General features: G+C 40.0%; 2 protein-coding genes across 9 annotated transcripts; one reads left to right on the top strand and one right to left on the bottom strand.

Moving 5' to 3' along the window:
• Positions 1–100: 100 nt before the first annotated feature.
• Positions 101–11,047, bottom strand: tex10 (testis expressed 10). 5 transcript variants are annotated; one of them, XM_067509639.1, is made up of 16 exons: positions 10,681–11,047; positions 7,943–8,134; positions 7,576–7,763; positions 7,118–7,444; positions 6,815–7,027; positions 6,435–6,687; positions 6,218–6,330; positions 5,838–6,085; positions 5,490–5,622; positions 4,680–4,849; positions 3,715–3,892; positions 2,617–2,839; positions 1,195–1,275; positions 895–1,079; positions 582–792; positions 101–499 (listed from the first exon to the last, which is right to left on the bottom strand). In XM_067509639.1, exons 1-16 carry the CDS (start codon positions 10,696–10,698, stop codon positions 377–379), a joined length of 2,856 nt encoding a protein of 951 aa, XP_067365740.1. In that variant the 5' UTR covers positions 10,699–11,047; the 3' UTR covers positions 101–376. The 5 variants fall into 5 exon arrangements, with proteins under 5 accessions (XP_067365740.1, XP_067365739.1, XP_067365743.1 ...); XM_067509638.1 differs by having other exon boundaries at positions 5,490–5,625; positions 10,681–11,046; XM_067509642.1 differs by having other exon boundaries at positions 5,490–5,625; positions 10,801–11,046.
• si:ch211-197h24.6 (uncharacterized) lies at positions 10,561–17,736 on the top strand. 4 transcript variants are annotated; one of them, XM_067509647.1, is made up of 12 exons: positions 10,561–10,700; positions 11,512–11,603; positions 13,173–13,203; positions 14,891–14,968; positions 15,063–15,202; positions 15,344–15,469; positions 15,598–15,643; positions 15,734–15,793; positions 15,909–16,285; positions 16,374–16,478; positions 16,741–16,840; positions 16,966–17,736. In XM_067509647.1, exons 2-12 carry the CDS (start codon positions 11,529–11,531, stop codon positions 17,007–17,009), a joined length of 1,182 nt encoding a protein of 393 aa, XP_067365748.1. In that variant the 5' UTR covers positions 10,561–10,700; positions 11,512–11,528; the 3' UTR covers positions 17,010–17,736. The 4 variants fall into 4 exon arrangements, with proteins under 4 accessions (XP_067365748.1, XP_067365747.1, XP_067365746.1 ...); XM_067509646.1 differs by having other exon boundaries at positions 10,562–10,656; positions 16,741–16,828; XM_067509645.1 differs by having other exon boundaries at positions 10,562–10,656.
• Positions 17,737–17,769: the final 33 nt, after the last annotated feature.

Raw genomic sequence — 17,769 nt, 5'->3', positions numbered from 1 at the left:
TACCTCAATATTTGCTTTTTGCTGTATTAAAAAAATAAAAAATAAAATTTAAATTGAAACAAAAGGTTTTGGATTTATTTTGCCTTTATTATGTATGTGGTTTTTTTTTTGTTGTTTTATTTAATCAAATGTAACCAGGTATCTCAGTTAGCACTGGACAACATTGTGATACTAGGCAAAAGAAGAACTGTTACTAGGCTAAAAATGAAGGAACAAAGAAGCAGCTTAAGATTCTTAAAACAAGAATGTGGAGTATTCATTGTCGTTCACAATAAAAAAAACATCCTCATCACTATTGTGTGGGTGTTTGACGAAGTGACTGTAAGATGTTTGAGAGGTGAACTCAGCAAGACACCAGGTACTTGTCTGGTGAGTGTCAGTACATGTCTCGAAGACCCAGGTTTCCACGGTGAGAGGAAGAGCTGTGAGCCACGGTGATGCTGTAACTGTAAAGCAGGTCCGTCATCCACTGCTCCCTCGTTGCTCCTCGGGGGTATCTCTGAAATACAAACAAAGTTTAGTCAATTGATGTACAAAAAATAATTAATTCTTTGAATGTGATGTGCGTTTGCTGTGTTTACCGTGAGCTGTTGAATGATCTCTTGCAGTAGAGTGCCATTGGTCAGCAGCTGATTGTGGAGTGGTGTGTGCTGCAGCAATATCAACAGGATCTGTCCAAGCTGTGGTAGCTCCTCCTCACTGAGATCTCCAACATGCAACAACTGCAGGACCATCCGCAACAAGCGAGGAACTGTGCTCAGTGCAGACACACAAGCACCCCAAATTGCCTCCCTGCCAATGAGGGAGGCAATTAAATGTTAAGCAAATAGCTACTATTAAGATTCATTATTAGTAACACAGACAAGTGAAGGACTGAAGTCATTCAACACACACCTTCTGTGGTTGGTTTCAGTAGGTGCTTCCTGCTGCAGAGTGATGAGTAGAGCCAGGAGACTAAGGCAGCACTGAGACAAGAAGCGCAGCACAGGCTCAGTGGGCAGGACCGACAGGTCCAGTAACCTGGACACCGCTCTGAGCAGCCCAGCAGCCATACTATCAGGAACTACCACCAACTTGGTCTGTGAAACACAAACAAGCATATGCAGGATCTTAATTCAATTTTCAACTAAAGACAACAGGATTAAAACATAATAAAAGTAGTTAATGCAATAAACCAAACCAAAAGTTTCTTACCAGATATTTGCAAATCCCATTTTGCAAGATGTCAAAGCACTGACACTTTGAACCCAGAGTTTCCAGACAGTGGCACACTTCCTATCAATAAATCAAATTATTAATTAAAAAAATAGTGTACACATCAATAACATTTTTTTATTCCTGTGTTAAAAAATATAAAACTATGTTTACTGAAATGCAGTAGAATCCTAGAATTTAGAAAACAGTCTGTTTGTGCTTTCCAGCTGAAGAATTTGGAACGTGTCAATTGTTTTGACAGAATCTTTTAAAGGACGCCTTCACTGATTGTGAACTTTCTGGTTTTGCAAGTTCCCATTGACATCCCTATATCAAAATATCTGTACTTCTAGCTGACAATTCCTCCAGAAAACACCACTTGGAGGAACCTTCAGTTCAGATTGTGTCATCTTGTTGCTCATACAATCATGTTTGCCTATGATTACAACCTGCTTTGCCAAAGCCCCATCATCTAAACTCCTAATGATGAAAAACTCCTCCAGGTGAGGTTATCTGAAGGAGTTTTTCAGCTAAAAGCAGAGAACATTTTTAATATAGTGATGTCAGAGGGAAGTTTAAAGGCATTAATGCACATTTACACCCTAAACTGAGTCTCAAGTCTAAAAAGCTGCAACTTCACCAACTTCTTTTAAAGTCCAAAATAAGGCTCAACTTTTCCTCATTAACTTCAAATCCAAATCTACTTTCTCATTAGTTTTGAATCAAATTGAGTTATGTATGTGCGTGTGCTAAAGTGCTTGAATGCGTGCGGCCCAGAGTGTGTGAGGACTGTGCACCTGTTGGCATTCTCCCCGTCATTAAAAACAATCCTGTGTCATTAGTCGAATCAGAGTTGACACAGTCCGTCCCTTAAGCCTAACCAACCCCCCACCCCTCGCACACACCCCTCCATCCTCTATCCCACCACATGGTTGTGATTGACTCCGACAGGGAGATGAGACAGGAAGGATCTGAGGCCTAATTGAGGAGCTGAATTAGTGATTATAAGCCCCCACTTTCTCACATACACTTGCCTCAGGGTATAGTTATGTTAAGGGTAATTTCTGTACAGAAATGTCATACTCCCATCATGCCTTTGGCTCTCATTAGCATTTGTGCATATCCACTATGCCCGATAACCATGCATCTGCAACCTGTGCAACACGATAAAGGTTCCCCTCTCAGCTGAAGAGCCACGATAAAGCTTCCATCCTCTGAGCTCTATAAGAGAGACAGAGAGACTGGGGGGTACTGTCAGACCACAGCTGTGTCCAGAATATCAACACTTTTCAATTTTTAAAACAATGTCTTTTCTTCCTTTTCCTTAATCTCTTGTCTCTGTCCCTTCTAAATTAATTTTTCTGAGTGGCAGTGGTTTTATTAAAAGGGATGTGTGAGAGATTTAGGCTATAGTGAATGCACCTCAACAATGTCCCAGTGGTGTGTGAACTGTTCCAGTGGGGTGGGGTAGAGGCTGAGGGGTGAGAGAGGAGAGCGAGGCAGGGTGCTCTCATCGTCGGCCTCCTGCAGAGAGGCGAGCTTATCAGAAGAGAAGCCTGTGAGGGTGGAGAAGAGGAAGCTGATGTAGTCCACGTCCTCTAGAGCCACTTCCTGGCTCCCAACTGACCACCCACTTAAAGACGACCTGGAGAATATGATCAGAGAGAACAATACAATTTAAAATACACATTTTATAAATGTGCAAGACGCACGTTAAACAGCAACATATCATCAAGTTTTAGCATTTTTCAATTTATACACTGCTTCTGAATTATTATCTTTGAATCAAAACTAATAATTCAATTATTCTTTCCTAACATTTTTCTACTTTACTTACATCTCCTAGGCTTAGTCATGCTGTGTTTTGTAAGAGCACAATACTGAGCGTAAGAGTGCACTGAAATAAAGTTATGAAAAACTGTTCCTTGTCCTGAGGGTTGGATAGATCTGTAACAGTAGGAAATGTGCGTGAATAACAGTGTGTTTTGTGAAGCCCAGGAGGCACATGCAGACAGTTTTCTCAATACTCCATGACGACGCTGCATTCCAGCCTCCCAAAGAGCTCTTTGTATCATAGCCACTACACACACATCCAGTCCAATTTGAACTCAGCACTCCATCCACTCAAAATTTGTATAACACTGCCCCACTGACATAAGCAAAAGGTCAGATGCACACAGCCCCATACACACCATCAGACGTAAAAGTAAGCAGTTGGTGTGTAATGGGAAAAAAATGATTTGATTTTATTATCACTAAGATGAATATCTCATTTATAGGGCATCAACATCAGCACCTGTCAAATGCCCATTAGGAACTAGAGAAAAAGCCAGTGATTCATCTGTGAAAGTGTAACACTGCCATCTAATGGAGGCTCACTAGAGTGCTCAGAGAAGTTTAATGTTTGAATGCAAAAGCAGGGACATTTACCCACTGTTAAACATCTTTATCACAAACAGAAATGTTCAATAAAGTGAGTTTTTGTGCGCTCCATAGATTAGTGGCAATTTTCAAGCTCACCTAAAGTGTATGATACGAATCAGGGAAGCGGCGAGGCTGGCAGAGATTCGTCCAGTGGTGCAGCAGCAGCTTAAGTTCGCCAGAAGAGATTGGGACATCTTGTTTATGAAATAGAGCAACTGCACCATTCTTTGCTGCATCTCCGCTGGTAACAGCACGACAACACCTTCTTGTGGATCTACACACAAAAACCAGGTTTAATTACATAGATACAGCAATGCACAGCACCCTCTGTAAATCTAACATGAAGTACTATTAAGAGAATTAGAGTGATACCAGTAAAACCAGCCTATGTTCCAGAGTGGTTGAGACAAACAAACTAACAAAAAAAAAAAGTGGCAGACAGGCATGGCCACTACAGTGAAGGCTCAGATGTGTGTGCGTGGTGTTTTGTTGGTCTGACGCACATGCTGATGTCAGAAGCCTTCAGACAAAAGGACTCTTGTGATCGTGAAATGCTGGCTCTGCGGCAGTTTCTATACAGAGCACCGACCCAACCAACCCCCCCAGGCACACACCAGTCTAACTATCGGACCATCCTCTTAGCTCTGTCTTATTACTGCTCTGGTTGCAGTTCAAATTTCCAAAGTCTTGTGGAGTGGATAACATAGGATTATACCACCACAAATGGCCACTTATAAAGTGGTTTTATCCAAAGAGCTTTACAATGTTGCTTCTCATTAACACACACACACACACACACACACACAGCGGGGGATGCCATGCAAGGTGCTCACTTGACCCACCCTAGCTGTCATCGGGGGAAAGAGGGGTTACACCCTAGACAGGTTCGCCAGTCTATCACAGGGTGACAGAGATATATATACAGGCAACCATTCACACCTATGGGCAATTTAGATTTACCAATTAACCCAGCATGCATGTGTTTGAACTGTGCGAGGAAACCGGTGGTGGTGCAAAATCATATTTATCTGGTCTTTTTCTCCATCTAATTGAGTGTGTACCGTAGAGCCTGCAGGCATGTGTCTGCAGGCTGTGGAGCAGGTCCTTGTTTCCTCGAGAAGCGGCAGCCTGGATGGATAGGATAAGTCGCGCAGATAGAGCCGGGTTACGGTGGCCCAGCTGCGACAACTGCACAGGAAGAGAAGCCAGCCAACGACACAGCACCTTACTCCTTCAATGAGAGAAAACGCAGAAGCGCACATGAAACACATACTCACATATAAATACACAGCTAAAGGGTTTAAATATTCATCTGGGCTTTGATAAGGAGAGCAACAACATGTGCTAATGTACATGTTTTTTTTTTTTGTCCTTTCAGCTTATCCCATGAGTTCAGGGTCGCCACAGCGGATCATTGTCCGCTGTTGATTTGGCACCATTTTTACGCCCTTCCTGACGCAACCCTCCCCAATTTCTACCAGGCTGGGACCGGCACTGCACAGCTGGGGATGGGCTATTAGGGGTTCAGTGTCTTGCCCAGAGACACTTCGACATATAGCCAGGGCCGGGGATCGAATCTGATCTGACCCTGTGGTCAGTGGATGACTGCCTTTACCAACTGAGCTACAGCCGCCCCGTAGATAATTATTTTTAAAAAAAACATTGTAAGTTTTCTGAAAATGTTTTGGGGCTTCTGAATCCACTTCATGTAATTAATAAGATGTGTAGTTTCATAACCATGCTTCAGTTTATATCCAAAATGTCCATTTTAAAAGGTTTTGAAGTGTTAGAGACACTGACTTTATTAGTATTTAAGTTCTCATCAATACAGTTGTGCAAGAAGTGTAACTCTTAAGTTTAAAGACTGTTACCTGGCTATATGTGCATGTCCTTGTTCCTGCAAGTAGAGCTTGCTGTAGAAAGACAGCAAAAGAGATCGTGTCTGTAGAGTCAGGTGCCTCTGCTTATAGTAGATATATACTGCTGCCAACAGGTCCTCTGTCACTGCTGCGTGAATACAAGCACATTTTTAATTTTCAATGACAGGACACTATACATTTCTTCACCTATTTCACAAACAAAACACACCCAAAATCTTCCCACACTCAACTATGCTTGATACACAATTTGTGGCTGTGCATGGCAAACCAAGTTCCCATTGAATTTCTGCTGCTGTGTTAATTAAATCAGACATGCACAAATACACTTTACAGGCTTACCTTTGCTCCTCTGTGTGAGCACCATCTTCCACACAGTACACAGCAGCATGTGCAGTTGTCTGTAGCTAAGTTTCACTCCACTACCCAGAGTGTCCCGGACAAACGTCCGCAGTGGGGTCATCCAGTCCCCGTCAGTCTCTCGGCTGAGTCCCTGCCTCTGGCAGAGTGACACCATGACCTGGCAAATTGTGATATTTAAGGCTAGAGGCTCTACAGTCAGACCTGAAACAGCTGTAGCCTGTTTACTCCTGAAAGCAAGAACGTAAGATGAATGATGGAGTCAAAGATGAATCACAGGTAATGTTTATTTATCACAATGCATTGTGGTTAAATCGTTTGGTTAAATGTTTATGTCATATATTAATACTGATATTATTTACCTTTTAAGATCAACCTTCTTTTTATGTTTGGGTGTGTCCCGAGTACCATAGGGAAAGTTTTTCATGAAATGCTGCTTAAAATCTCCCAGGTATTCTTTACGAAACCATGCATCCTATATTAATACAAGAGAGTCTGTCATTTTTAGCAATCCTCTTTTTTTTTTTTTTGAACAAAAAATAATAAAAAGACAATGATATTTTGTATTCCTCATCTCACCAGTACATCCTGGTGGTCCTGTTGTGGTGCCAGTTTTCTCAGCAGCTGCAGAATAGACAACACCTGGAACATTACTGACATGGCATCTGGGGTAAGCAAGTGTACGCCCTCAGTGTTGTTCCAGGGACAGTCACTAGCACAGGCCTCGACCCACACTTCCAGCAGAAGAGGAACCAGTGTAGCTGCAAAGCTCTGGACGGCCTCAACAGAGTTCAGACCTTCACCTACTGTGGCTCCAGGATCTACCTCAGGCCTACACAGTCACATTGAAACAAAATTAAAAATTAGGGTTAATTATCAGTCACATTTTAAGCTGACAAATATTCTCTTTGTGATAGTCACAATATGGTATCTAGTGAGACTGCTGAGATGACGAATACCTGAGTCTAAATGTAGAATGTGGAGTAGGTTTGACCCCAGAATTCTCATACACCTTAACTCCGACCTTGCTGTAGGTGAGTTCTTCCCAACTGAGATGCAGAGGTGTAACCCGGCTCTCTCCACTGGAATCAAACACTCCTGCTGTTGAGACAGAAATGTCACCTACCTCCAATGGTCTTTCCTCAACTACGGCCTGCAGAAAGTGTCCAAGTCTGAAACATGAAGTAAACAAACACGGTTTTAGTCAGAATTGTTCAGGGCTTTTTTAAAAAATAGAATCTATTATTTTGCCTACTCTGTACCTGACAAGCACAGAGAGTCTCCACTGTTGGCTAGTGACAGCCCTGTTAGGACAGACTGACAGAGCCCAGGTCCGTCCCTTCGTATCCTGGGCCTTTTTGGCTCCTCCACTACATTGTCTGTGAGATATCAGCTCTAGGAAGTTAGTGAGGAGTACTGCAGGCCTTGCTGCTAACAGAGCAGGATAGTGTTCCAGCAGCACATCAAGCACATTCATTGCATCCTCTTGGATGGCTGTCTCAATGTGAGTCATGGCACAAGATAGGTGGGCACTGAGGAGGGGAAAAAATGGGAGTACTCGTTCTGCTGGCACAGACCGTGCAATGAACCTGGAGACAGTTTTGAATTGTTTGTTATTACAGATAAAGAAAATTTTGCATATGTTTTTATTATTATTATTATTATTATTATTATTATTATTATTATTATTATTATATTTGTGAAATATTTGTTTTCTGACCTGAGCAAACGTGTAGCAGCCACACGAACATTGCCATCTTTATCTGTGAAAACAGCTGCCACTTCAGAAAGCAATCGAGAGAGATGCTGCTCTAACAGTGACGGATTAGAGGACAGCAACTCTCTCAAACCTAACAAAGCACTGTGTTTCACATTGGCATTGTAATGGTGAAGCTGTGACAACAGGTCCTGGTGAAGTGTGATAGAAACGAATAGAATAGACTTTAATGTCATTGCACATTAGGAGGTATGACATTGTAGATAAAAGGAGGAGAAAGAACACAAACTGTAGACTTAAAACATATATCTTTGTGAATGCTGGCTGGTACGTTTAACTGACAGTTGAAACAGAAGGAGAAAGGTCTTACATTGATACCAAGCTGTCTGTGTGTGGTGGGTCCACTTGTGTCTTTCTTCAGCTGTTCAGGTAGGTGGATTCCCTTTGTGCGAAAGCCGGTGCTGGTAGCATTGTCGGCTCTGGGCTTTTTCTTCCCCACCTTTAACTTGACTTTCTGGAAGTCATCCTGTCTCTTCTTCTTCTTTGCCTTCATCCCCGCAGTCTATAAAAGGTATTATCAATGAATCCATGATTGGACTGATGGTTGAGTGACGTTTGGACTGTAAATCCTTGGAGGCTGAAGCATTTCATTTTTTATACCAAACAGATAAGCAATGTAATCAGATCAGGGAATTATTCTGGTTAGATCATAAGTACAAATAGGCAGCTAGCACCTACTTTAACGAAAGCTAAATTAGCTAGCTTGTAGCTAACGATACCCTAGTACAGCCTCATGCATGATTGTTATAACGTAACTTACCAGTCAAAAGCTTTGACTTCTACTGCCAGATATTTAAACAGCATAAAAACAGTCACTGGGTGTCCTAAATGCAAAGACCAGCCAACCTGCTAAACGCTATTAATGCATATAAAAGGAAAATATGCATTCCATCTCGTGTTGCTACTGGTCCTTATTTTGTGTGTACGTTTGCAAGCCGCTAGATGTCCTGACGGCGGCGGAAATAATACCTCCCTGAAAGTGCTCCACGGGAGATTTTTTAAGATATTCAACAACATGTATTGTACTAGTGTGTATTTAAACGAAATGAAATACAAAGGCTGTCCCTGTGTGCCTATGGAAATGTCAACATTTTAATACATGATTCAAGGTTTCTCCAGAAATATGTTACGGTAAATCTTGGTGTATAAAACCAGTGCACCGCATATAGTTGTCTGCGCAAGTGCCTGATGATGTTCCAATGGTCTTTTACATCGTCTTACGATGTGCTGTTTTATGTGCACTTCTTTTAATTACTTTATATACCGAATGTCTGCTCTGTTTGGTTTTGTTGTAAAGGATTGGTGATTAACGTTAATTAATTTAAGCTCTTTTTAAACTGGCGTTAACACAGATATCCAATTCTCGCTGAAACGTGTGTTTAGGAGCCGTAGAAAATCGGAAACTTTTGTTCAACAATTGTTCAGGTAATGTATCGTGTATTACGATAACACCTGCGTTTCCGATTTTCTACGGCTCCTAAAAGAAGTTGCACAAAACTTTCAGCAGCTTCAGTTGTAAATCTCTGGACAAGGGAATGAGGCGGATGAACTAACAGTGCTTATGAATGGGTCAGAGAAATACTTTAGAGCAAGGTTAACAAAATAGACAGCAATACAGAGATCTGAGATGTGATCCAGTTCGATTGACACTTGGCCAAGTAAGAAATTCCAAGTAACAAAGAAATTGATCAAACTTCTTATTCTAGATAACTTTTGTAAATAATTAGAAGCTGTTTTTGTATTGTTGGTGACATGGCTCTGAAATAATAGGTCCAAATTCCTGACTGACCTGTATATATAGTAGTATCAGGAACAATTAGGCTAGAAGATGTATTATATACATTTCCTGCAGCAGTGGATAAACCACAACTACAATGATTTATAACCCTACAAACTGTCCTGGTCCTGCTACACCTCCCATATGCAGAAGAAGGTACATTAGTAGCTGTTTTTCTCTGAAAACTGAAACAGCCCAAATTGTCCTCACAGCTACTGGTGAACTTCCTCTGCACAATAAAGAAGATCTTTATCCACATGTTACAGGTTTGTATGCCAGCTGTACTGCAGAGATCAAGGATATGTCCTGGGTAGTAAAATAGCACGGAGGGTCACAGCTGGATTAAACCTGAACAGATTGTATGGTAGCCAAAAACAAAAGAAGACTAGCAGAATTAGCAAGGACTTAACACATATAGGAAACAGTCTTTTTCTTTGAAAGAGATAAAGAACAATCGAGAAAGCCACAGAAAGCACATTATCGCTTACATGCAAGTGTAACTTCTCAGTCACTTTGCACCTGTATCATCATTTTACTTATATATCCAAAGATGAATGTTACATCTCTGCCCATATCATCTGCACACTACATCTATATCTTGTAAACTGAGCACTGTTTGCCCCTTTACAAACATTAAAACCACCTCCTAATATGACACCCACCCATTATGACCTCAATAATAAACACATCACGGAAATATCACCTTTCTGACAGTTTCAATTTATAAACTGAAAATTAAACTTTGGTTAAACAGAATTTCTGGAAAACCCGCTGTTTTGGATTGCACTAGTATTAGTATTGTCTAGTATTTTACTTAAGTTATTATGTGTCACTGTTTTGCCAAACAAGACCAGGTGCTGTGGGCCTGTTCCCTGTAGGTTTATTCAGTCTACCTTTCATCCTTAAAGAAATGATCAAAAAGTAGTCAAATATGGAGGTTGGGACACAACAGAGTAGTTAAAGAATTAAGAGTAACGTGACATTGAGAAGAAGTAAAACCTGAGGGTGGCAGTAAATCAACAAGATACCCAATGCTGTAAAATCCAGTAAGAATGAAGGGCTAGTTATTAAAATTAAAAAGGTCAAAGGTCAAGATTATAATAAAATAGAGTTACGGGGTAACCGTTCCGGTAGGTGGCACCACACTAATTTCATAATGGTTTGCAAACTGCCAAATAAGAAACAGAGAAAGAAGCAGAAGCACGAGGAAGCGACGAAGAAGAATAATATTTTGACGACCTTGTATTGTAAGGAGTTTGCAGTGTACTTACACATTTCACGGGTTCCATAGGTAATTATAACCTTCTGTCTAACAAGTGGGGATACACGTTACATTCCGCATTTGGGTTTGCTTAGGTTTTCTTAACAGCTAGTGTGGTGTTAATACAAACCAGTCAAACAGGGGCTCGGCAAGGCCTGAAATTACACGAAACCGTGTTGTAGACAGTTGGATATCCAGATTGGCGAAGTCCATTCTCAATAAATGTGAAGGCAGAAAACTAATCTCCACCAGATTTGTTGTGCATTACGGATAAAAATGTTTCTGATCGCGTGTCAGTTTTTTCATCACCCCACGATCCGTGTTTGAAGCGTAGGTATTTAAAAAGGCTTTGCGTCAGCCAGTGTTTCACAGGGAAATGATAGGATGAAGTTAGGGACCATCTCTAAAGTGCATGCAGCGTGGTCAACAGGAGTAGTACAGAAAATGGCCCAGTGGCCTGTTACACCCTATTTGTAGACAATTTCTGTGTAATAAAGACATAGATCTGATCTAGAAAGAGAGCAATTGTTGTTTCCTAGATATTTCAAATTAACTTTATACTTATCTGAGCTCACTTAGTACATGCACATTTTTTGGGGAAAAAATCTTGCAATATGTACTAATAAGGTGTTACAGATTTTTACTGCAATAGCTTCCTTAAATGCTGTCGGGAACATTTCAAACCACTTTTTTTTTAATCTGGGAGATTCGTTTTCTCCCTTCAAATTCATTGAAGGTGAACTTCGCCAAGTGTCTGCATAGTTGAAATATGCAGTAGCGTAAGTAGCATAATTCTCTCTTTAATTAATATGTGTTATATGTTCTCTTCCTTTGTCTCAAGGTGAAGAAATTGAGAACATGGAGTTTCAGACTCCAGTAAACCAGCCGTCACCTAAAAATGGGCCGCAGCAGAATCAAAAGAGAAATGCCAAGGTATGATTCACACGGACGCTGCACACACGACATTAGATGCACACATATCGCATAACTTCCCCTGAACAATGCTGACCGCTTATAATTGAGGTCCTCCTTCACTTTGTTTTGTATGGACATTATACACTGGCACTTGTGATGCCCAATTGCAAGACAGGCGGTGGCAGCAGTCCTTGGCTGGTTGACTTGGGTGCTTCTGTGCGCTCTGAAGTGGTTGTATTTGAACTCTGGCTCATTGGGGCTCATTAGCCTTTTTTTACAGGCGTGTTTTTTTTTTTTTTTTTTTTACAAAGAAAAGATGCCCTTGCTGGTTTGAAACTGTTTTATTTCTCTATATTACTTTAAGCTTTACACGTGATGTGAACCTGGTTCTTTGAACCAATATCCAATGGGAGATTACTCATTTTTATGTTTGAGTGCTGCCACACTCAAAACTAGTAAGACATAATCTTTAGCAGGACCTCTTACTTAAGCTACAACACAGAGTATCCTTGCAGCTAATACAAAATTGCTAAGGAAAATTGTATTCTGATATTTTACAGAGCTACATGAAGCTTCCTTTTTGATTGGCTGATTTATTTATTATTTTTTTATTTTATACTGTCTCCATGGATGCATTAAAGACAACTCTTTGCTTATCTATATACAGGTTTATTATTTTAAAACAATCAAGAATGCACATGCAGCATTGGGGTAGAAGACATTTTCATTTTTGCATTGTTAGTTTGTAGCTAATATATATATATATATAGACATTTTCACTGTTTCGAAGTAAATCAGCTTGCTGTTAATTAAGTTACTCTTTAGAGGTACTGTTGTACTCTACACACATTTTCACAAGATACCCTTTTTATAACCAAATGCCACCTGTGGGACCATCAAGTAATGTTTACTTGCTGCTCAAGTTTAGATCACTGGTGCTCTCATTGTAGGTACTTTCAACACCAGCATGTTTAAAAAAAAAAAAAAAAAAAGTCCAATTCAGAAACTGGATAGATTCCCAGTGTGTTACATTAATTTAAAAAACAATATCATAAATAGCAGCAGTGTTATTGATCAGCAACACTCTTCCTAAAAAGAAGGCGAATGCTATGTTGCTATCACATCAACTGTTGTTTGCTGTTTTCACCTGTCAAATTTAGCACCAGAAAGAACACAATACTCAGTGGAAGAAGAGCATAGATGCAGTTCATTCTACTGAGGTCTTGACCTCAGTATTGTTTAATGTGCCCAGTGTAGATATGTTTGCATGTTTAACATTGTGTTTTAGCTTGAATTCAGTACGTTCAATACTTTTTCTTTTTTGACTATTGAAGAGGTGTTGCTGTTCCATATTCTCATTTAATGAGAATTTACACTCACAACAAGACTACATGATTTTAGACTATTTATATTTTTGTCTCTATGACTGTCACTGCTTGATGCAGCGGTCATAAGGAATTACGAAAATAATGGCATATAGCGTGGCGGACATGGACGAGGAGTTCAGTCCTCTGCTAAGTGTCATCCTGTCACTAATGCCTGTATGTGTCTCTCTCCTTCATGTGGGTTTATTCCCTCCATTGACAGAGAAAGCAGCCGCAGTATTCTGCTGACATAGGTAAGTCCTGTACACATGGTGGCACTTCCAGTGCTAAGAGTTGAAGCTTGAGATTGATTTCCTTGCTTCATGTCATGGGTGGTGGCATGTTCACCACTCTTTGAGACCTACACCTTCAGAGATGGGGACTGTTGTGGTGCCATTTACGGTTTCAGTCTTCAGATATCAGTTTTAGTCAATGCAGAAATAATCTTTCTATATATTTTCCAGTATTTTGACACATTTTCTATGTACAAAATTTATTTAAATGGATTAGAATATACACTTACTTGCCACTTTAATAGGCACACCTTTTTATACAGGGTTCCGGAGACATTACTTAGAGATTTTGGTCCATATTGACATGATGGCATCATGTTATTCCTGTCAAATGTCACCGCAGAAATCAAGTTGTGTTTTTGCAATCTTCTATTGTCCAATCTTGGTAAGCTCTAGTGACTTGAAGGCTCAATTTCTTTTTCTTACCTGACGGGTGTGGCACCTGGTCAGATCTTCTACTTCTGTAGCCAATCTGCTTCAAGGTTTGATTTGTTGTGAGATCACAGATGCTCTTCTACATACCTTCTTTGTAACACATTCTTATTTTAGGTTACTAGGACTACTTACTATTTAAAACCTACTTACTACTTGATACTTTCTATCAATTCAAACCAGTCTGGCCATTCTTCTCTGACCTCTGGCATCAACAAGGCATTTTTGCCCAGAGAACTGCTGGTCGCTGGATATTTTTTTCTTTTCAGAATATGCTCTTTAAACCTTAAGAGATAGTTGTATGTGAGACTTTCAGTAGATCTGTCTTTGAAATTCTTGGAACGACCATGTGGCACCAGCAACAATGGACCAATCAAAGTAACCTAATCACCTTTCTTCCATACTGTGTTGTTCAGTTTGACTTAAGCAGCATTTTGACTTCATCTTGACCATGTCAATATGTTTAAATGCTTAGATTTGCTGCAGTGTGAGTGGCTGAATAGATAATGGTGTTATCAGTAACCAGTTAATCAGGTGTATCTAATAAGTGGCCAGTGAGTGCATACCAATTTTATAAATGTAAATCAATTCTCCCAATATAATTATATGATGAAGACAAGCACCCAAAGCTCCATTGGTCTCTAGTGACAACTACATGTGGTCTTAAAACAGTGGGACAACCATCAGTGATGGTTGCTGATGTGTTAATGCACTTTTAGTGCTCTGATGGTTGTATAAACAGTCAGTTGCTTGTGCTACCCTGGCTGGAGTGAAAACGTATTGCATTACATTTTTGGATAATCCAAGCAAACATAACTTGCTTATTTAAAATTAAGCATTTGCATCTGGTCTGCATCATTAGTGCAGCACAGAAGTGATACTTCTCTTGCTGGGACAGTGAGAAGCAATGATGCATCACAGCAGCTGATGTCTGCAACTTATAGAGGGTCTAAATGGGGGTTAGCAGAGAACTGCTGTTCCCATATTGCACCCGCCCAGGTGTAAAATCACACATGAAGAGTTTGGAGTTTTATTGGTGGTTCAATTAATATAGACAGAATATAATAATTAACAATGAAACACTACAGGTGATATAAAAACACAACACTCTCAAGTATTTTCTTTGCCATTCATTGTTTTGATTACAGGTTTCCTACCCATCAGTTGTGGACCATTATATAAGTTTGGTTTGTGCTGAACAATGTTGTTTTTCCAGTGTACTCAAAGGGGACAATTATCCAGACCATGCCCTCTCTCAGCAAACAGTTAAAGGGGGTCACAGAATGTGTTATTGGTAAGCAAAGGATCTTTTTTCCTTCAGTATTTTAACATTGCCTCCTTCCCTTTTATAAATTGAAATGCACTAAGTATTCATCACATGTTTACAGGTCTCCAGTATGTGTGGGAGTACCGCAGCCCCAGTAAATCTGTGCCACCACACTACCAGTGCAAACTTTGTGCCGTCTCCCGCTTGCAGCATGATATGCTTGCACATGTGAAAGGCTGGAAACACAGTTTCAGATACTTGGTAAGTATTGCTGTTTTTTGAGACTGTCTCAAAGGCATGATGTTGCAAAATGCTTTGGGCTCTATTTTAAATACATATTTTTATGTAAAATTTACGTTTATGTAAAATTACATAAATATACACACACACCCACAAACACAGAAAAAGATCCATCCCGACAAGGTCACTTGTGAAGAGGAGGAGGCCATCAAAGACCCTTCTGTTAGGAAGATGGTTAAAGATGTTGCTGCTGAGGTGGAGAAGGCAGAGGGGAGGGGACAAATCAAGGTGAGTGAAATATTTGCTAGATTTTCTCGCCTACAATAATCAGTGGAAGTGATTGTGGCTGACAGAGATTGGTTATACATTTTTCATAATACAAAAAAAAATTCTTAAACAAACTTTTGGGCTTTTAGGTGATTTTAAAGGAGCCCTGTGATGTACCTGCCTTCAAAGGACTCCGTAAGATGCACCACTGTAAATTAATCTAGCTATACCTTATTTCCTGTTGGATGCTTTATGTTGTGTATGTATCTGTGCTTCGTCTCTTAGGTTCTGCTGCTCCTAAAGTTGCACCTGCTCCAGGGATGGGTCTAAAGGGACCACCTTTTGGTAAATAATTTTTGTATATAAAGCATTTTCTGTGTACAACTATATATATGTAAGCCCTTCATCTATTGTACTGCAGTGTATGTATTTGAATGTGAGGAACATGTCCATTGCACAGGTCCCAGGTTCTTCGAGCCAAGGTTTCCTCCTCAGGGTGGTCCTCTGTGCGACTTTCCAATTGGAGAATACAAGGAGCCTGGTTTTGGAGGCTATTCAACCAGGCCAGATTTCCCTGACCCTGGAATGGATCAGAGACCTTTTCTAGATGGTATAGGTCAGCGCCAAACTAGAGGAGGTGGTTTTGGCCCGGTTGCTGGAAGAGATGGCTATGGCAGGAGTGGTTTATTGGAGGATACCCAAGGCAGAATGTATCCTGATGAGTACCGGGGTGCCCAAATGGCTAGTAGCTTAATGGACAAGCCACTGGACAGGCCAGGCTTGATGGGCGCAGGTCCAGCTAGTAGCAGCCTTTCTAATACACTGCTCAGTTACCTAGTATGTGTCTAATTTTTCACAATGGATTTCTTTCCCAAATTTACAAAAGTGTTACATGTTTTGCTTTGGGTTCTCAATGTCTTTTTAGGATACTTTTCGGATTGAGAATGAGAGTGATGCACAGCTGGTGCTGAAGGTGACACAGAAACTAACAGATGTGCTTATGGAGTACAGACTGAGGAGTGTATCAGCGGTATGAAAGACAACAATCCTGATCTCAATTACTGAATTTTAAAGCTGAATTATCAAAGATCAGTCATTAAATCTCAGTCATCTCTCTATATTAATAATCACTGTGAGCCTAAGTGTTTCAGCTTGTGAAGATCTGAGAACAATATGAGCCATGATAGTCAGCGTGTGCTTGTGTCCAGAATTTTCAGTTGTTCCACTCTCATATTTACTAGTTTCAAATCAGTATCTGAAGTGTATTTATGTCCTTTCCATTTCTCTCTCAGGGCTCTAGTCTAAACAGCTTGTCCATGGGCTCTGCAAGCTTCCCCTCCACACCCTCGAGACTGCCAAGTAGTAATGACCGATATTCAGGTAGTCTCTCAGGTAGATAAGCAAGTCTCCTTTCTCTCTTTCCACTTGAAACATGTTCTTGTTACTTGTACTGAAACATGTGGCTTATTATTTGCCCTGTCCATTTCAGTATTTCTACCCATGTTGTTTTTCTGTAGATCCATCTAGATACTCTGAAGGTCCACCCAGGTATTACAAATGACATCTGAAGATATCCCTCCTCAATCATCTCAACTCTGTCCTGTGTGTCCATCAGTTATGACATCCAAGAGTTGAAAACTTGGATTTTTTTATGCTTTTTAGGTCTAGTTTTTATTTTTAGTTGCTACTTTTTCTTTTGTTTTTGATTTCTTAACAATCTGGGAATATTTAAGTTTGGGAAGTTTTACACAAAATTACATGCATGTTTTCAGCAGTTATAATTGATGATTCCCTTGTACAAACATTTATTTCCCAAGGTTCTATTGAGAGAAATTTGTAAAATGTATTTCAAAAGGTGACTGCAGTTGTACAGTTTTCTTAAACATGTTTTTGCTACTTGAACAGGGAGAAAAAGCTTCAGTAAGTACACTATGTAGCACATTGAGTTAAACTGTATAAGCTTCTCAAGGAGAAAGCTTCATTGGATCCCATCCTAAACTGAAGTTGATTTCTTCATTTCATCTAATAGTTCTAAAGTTGTTTCAAAGTGGATCCTGTTCCACTAAGTCAGAGATTACTGAGATTAGTAAAACTGAGTCCACAGTGCCATTGTTAATGGTTAATAAACTAGGCAAAAGCTGTAAACATGTATTTGAAAATACACAGAATATTCAGTGAATGTGAGGAAAATCTCAACATTGACTAATGATATAATTTCATTAAGCTCAAATTCAATCAAACTGAAAAACATTTCCAAATCAAAATAAAAGAAACATGTAAAATTAGAATGTCTTTGGTCACTGTGTCTGCATTTTAGTATT

Source organism: Channa argus, chromosome 7 (assembly GCF_033026475.1).
Source record: "Channa argus isolate prfri chromosome 7, Channa argus male v1.0, whole genome shotgun sequence".
NCBI lineage: Eukaryota > Metazoa > Chordata > Actinopteri > Anabantiformes > Channidae > Channa > Channa argus.
The sequence above is the reverse complement of the archived record's forward strand: the minus strand, read 5'-3'. Positions and strand labels throughout refer to the sequence as shown.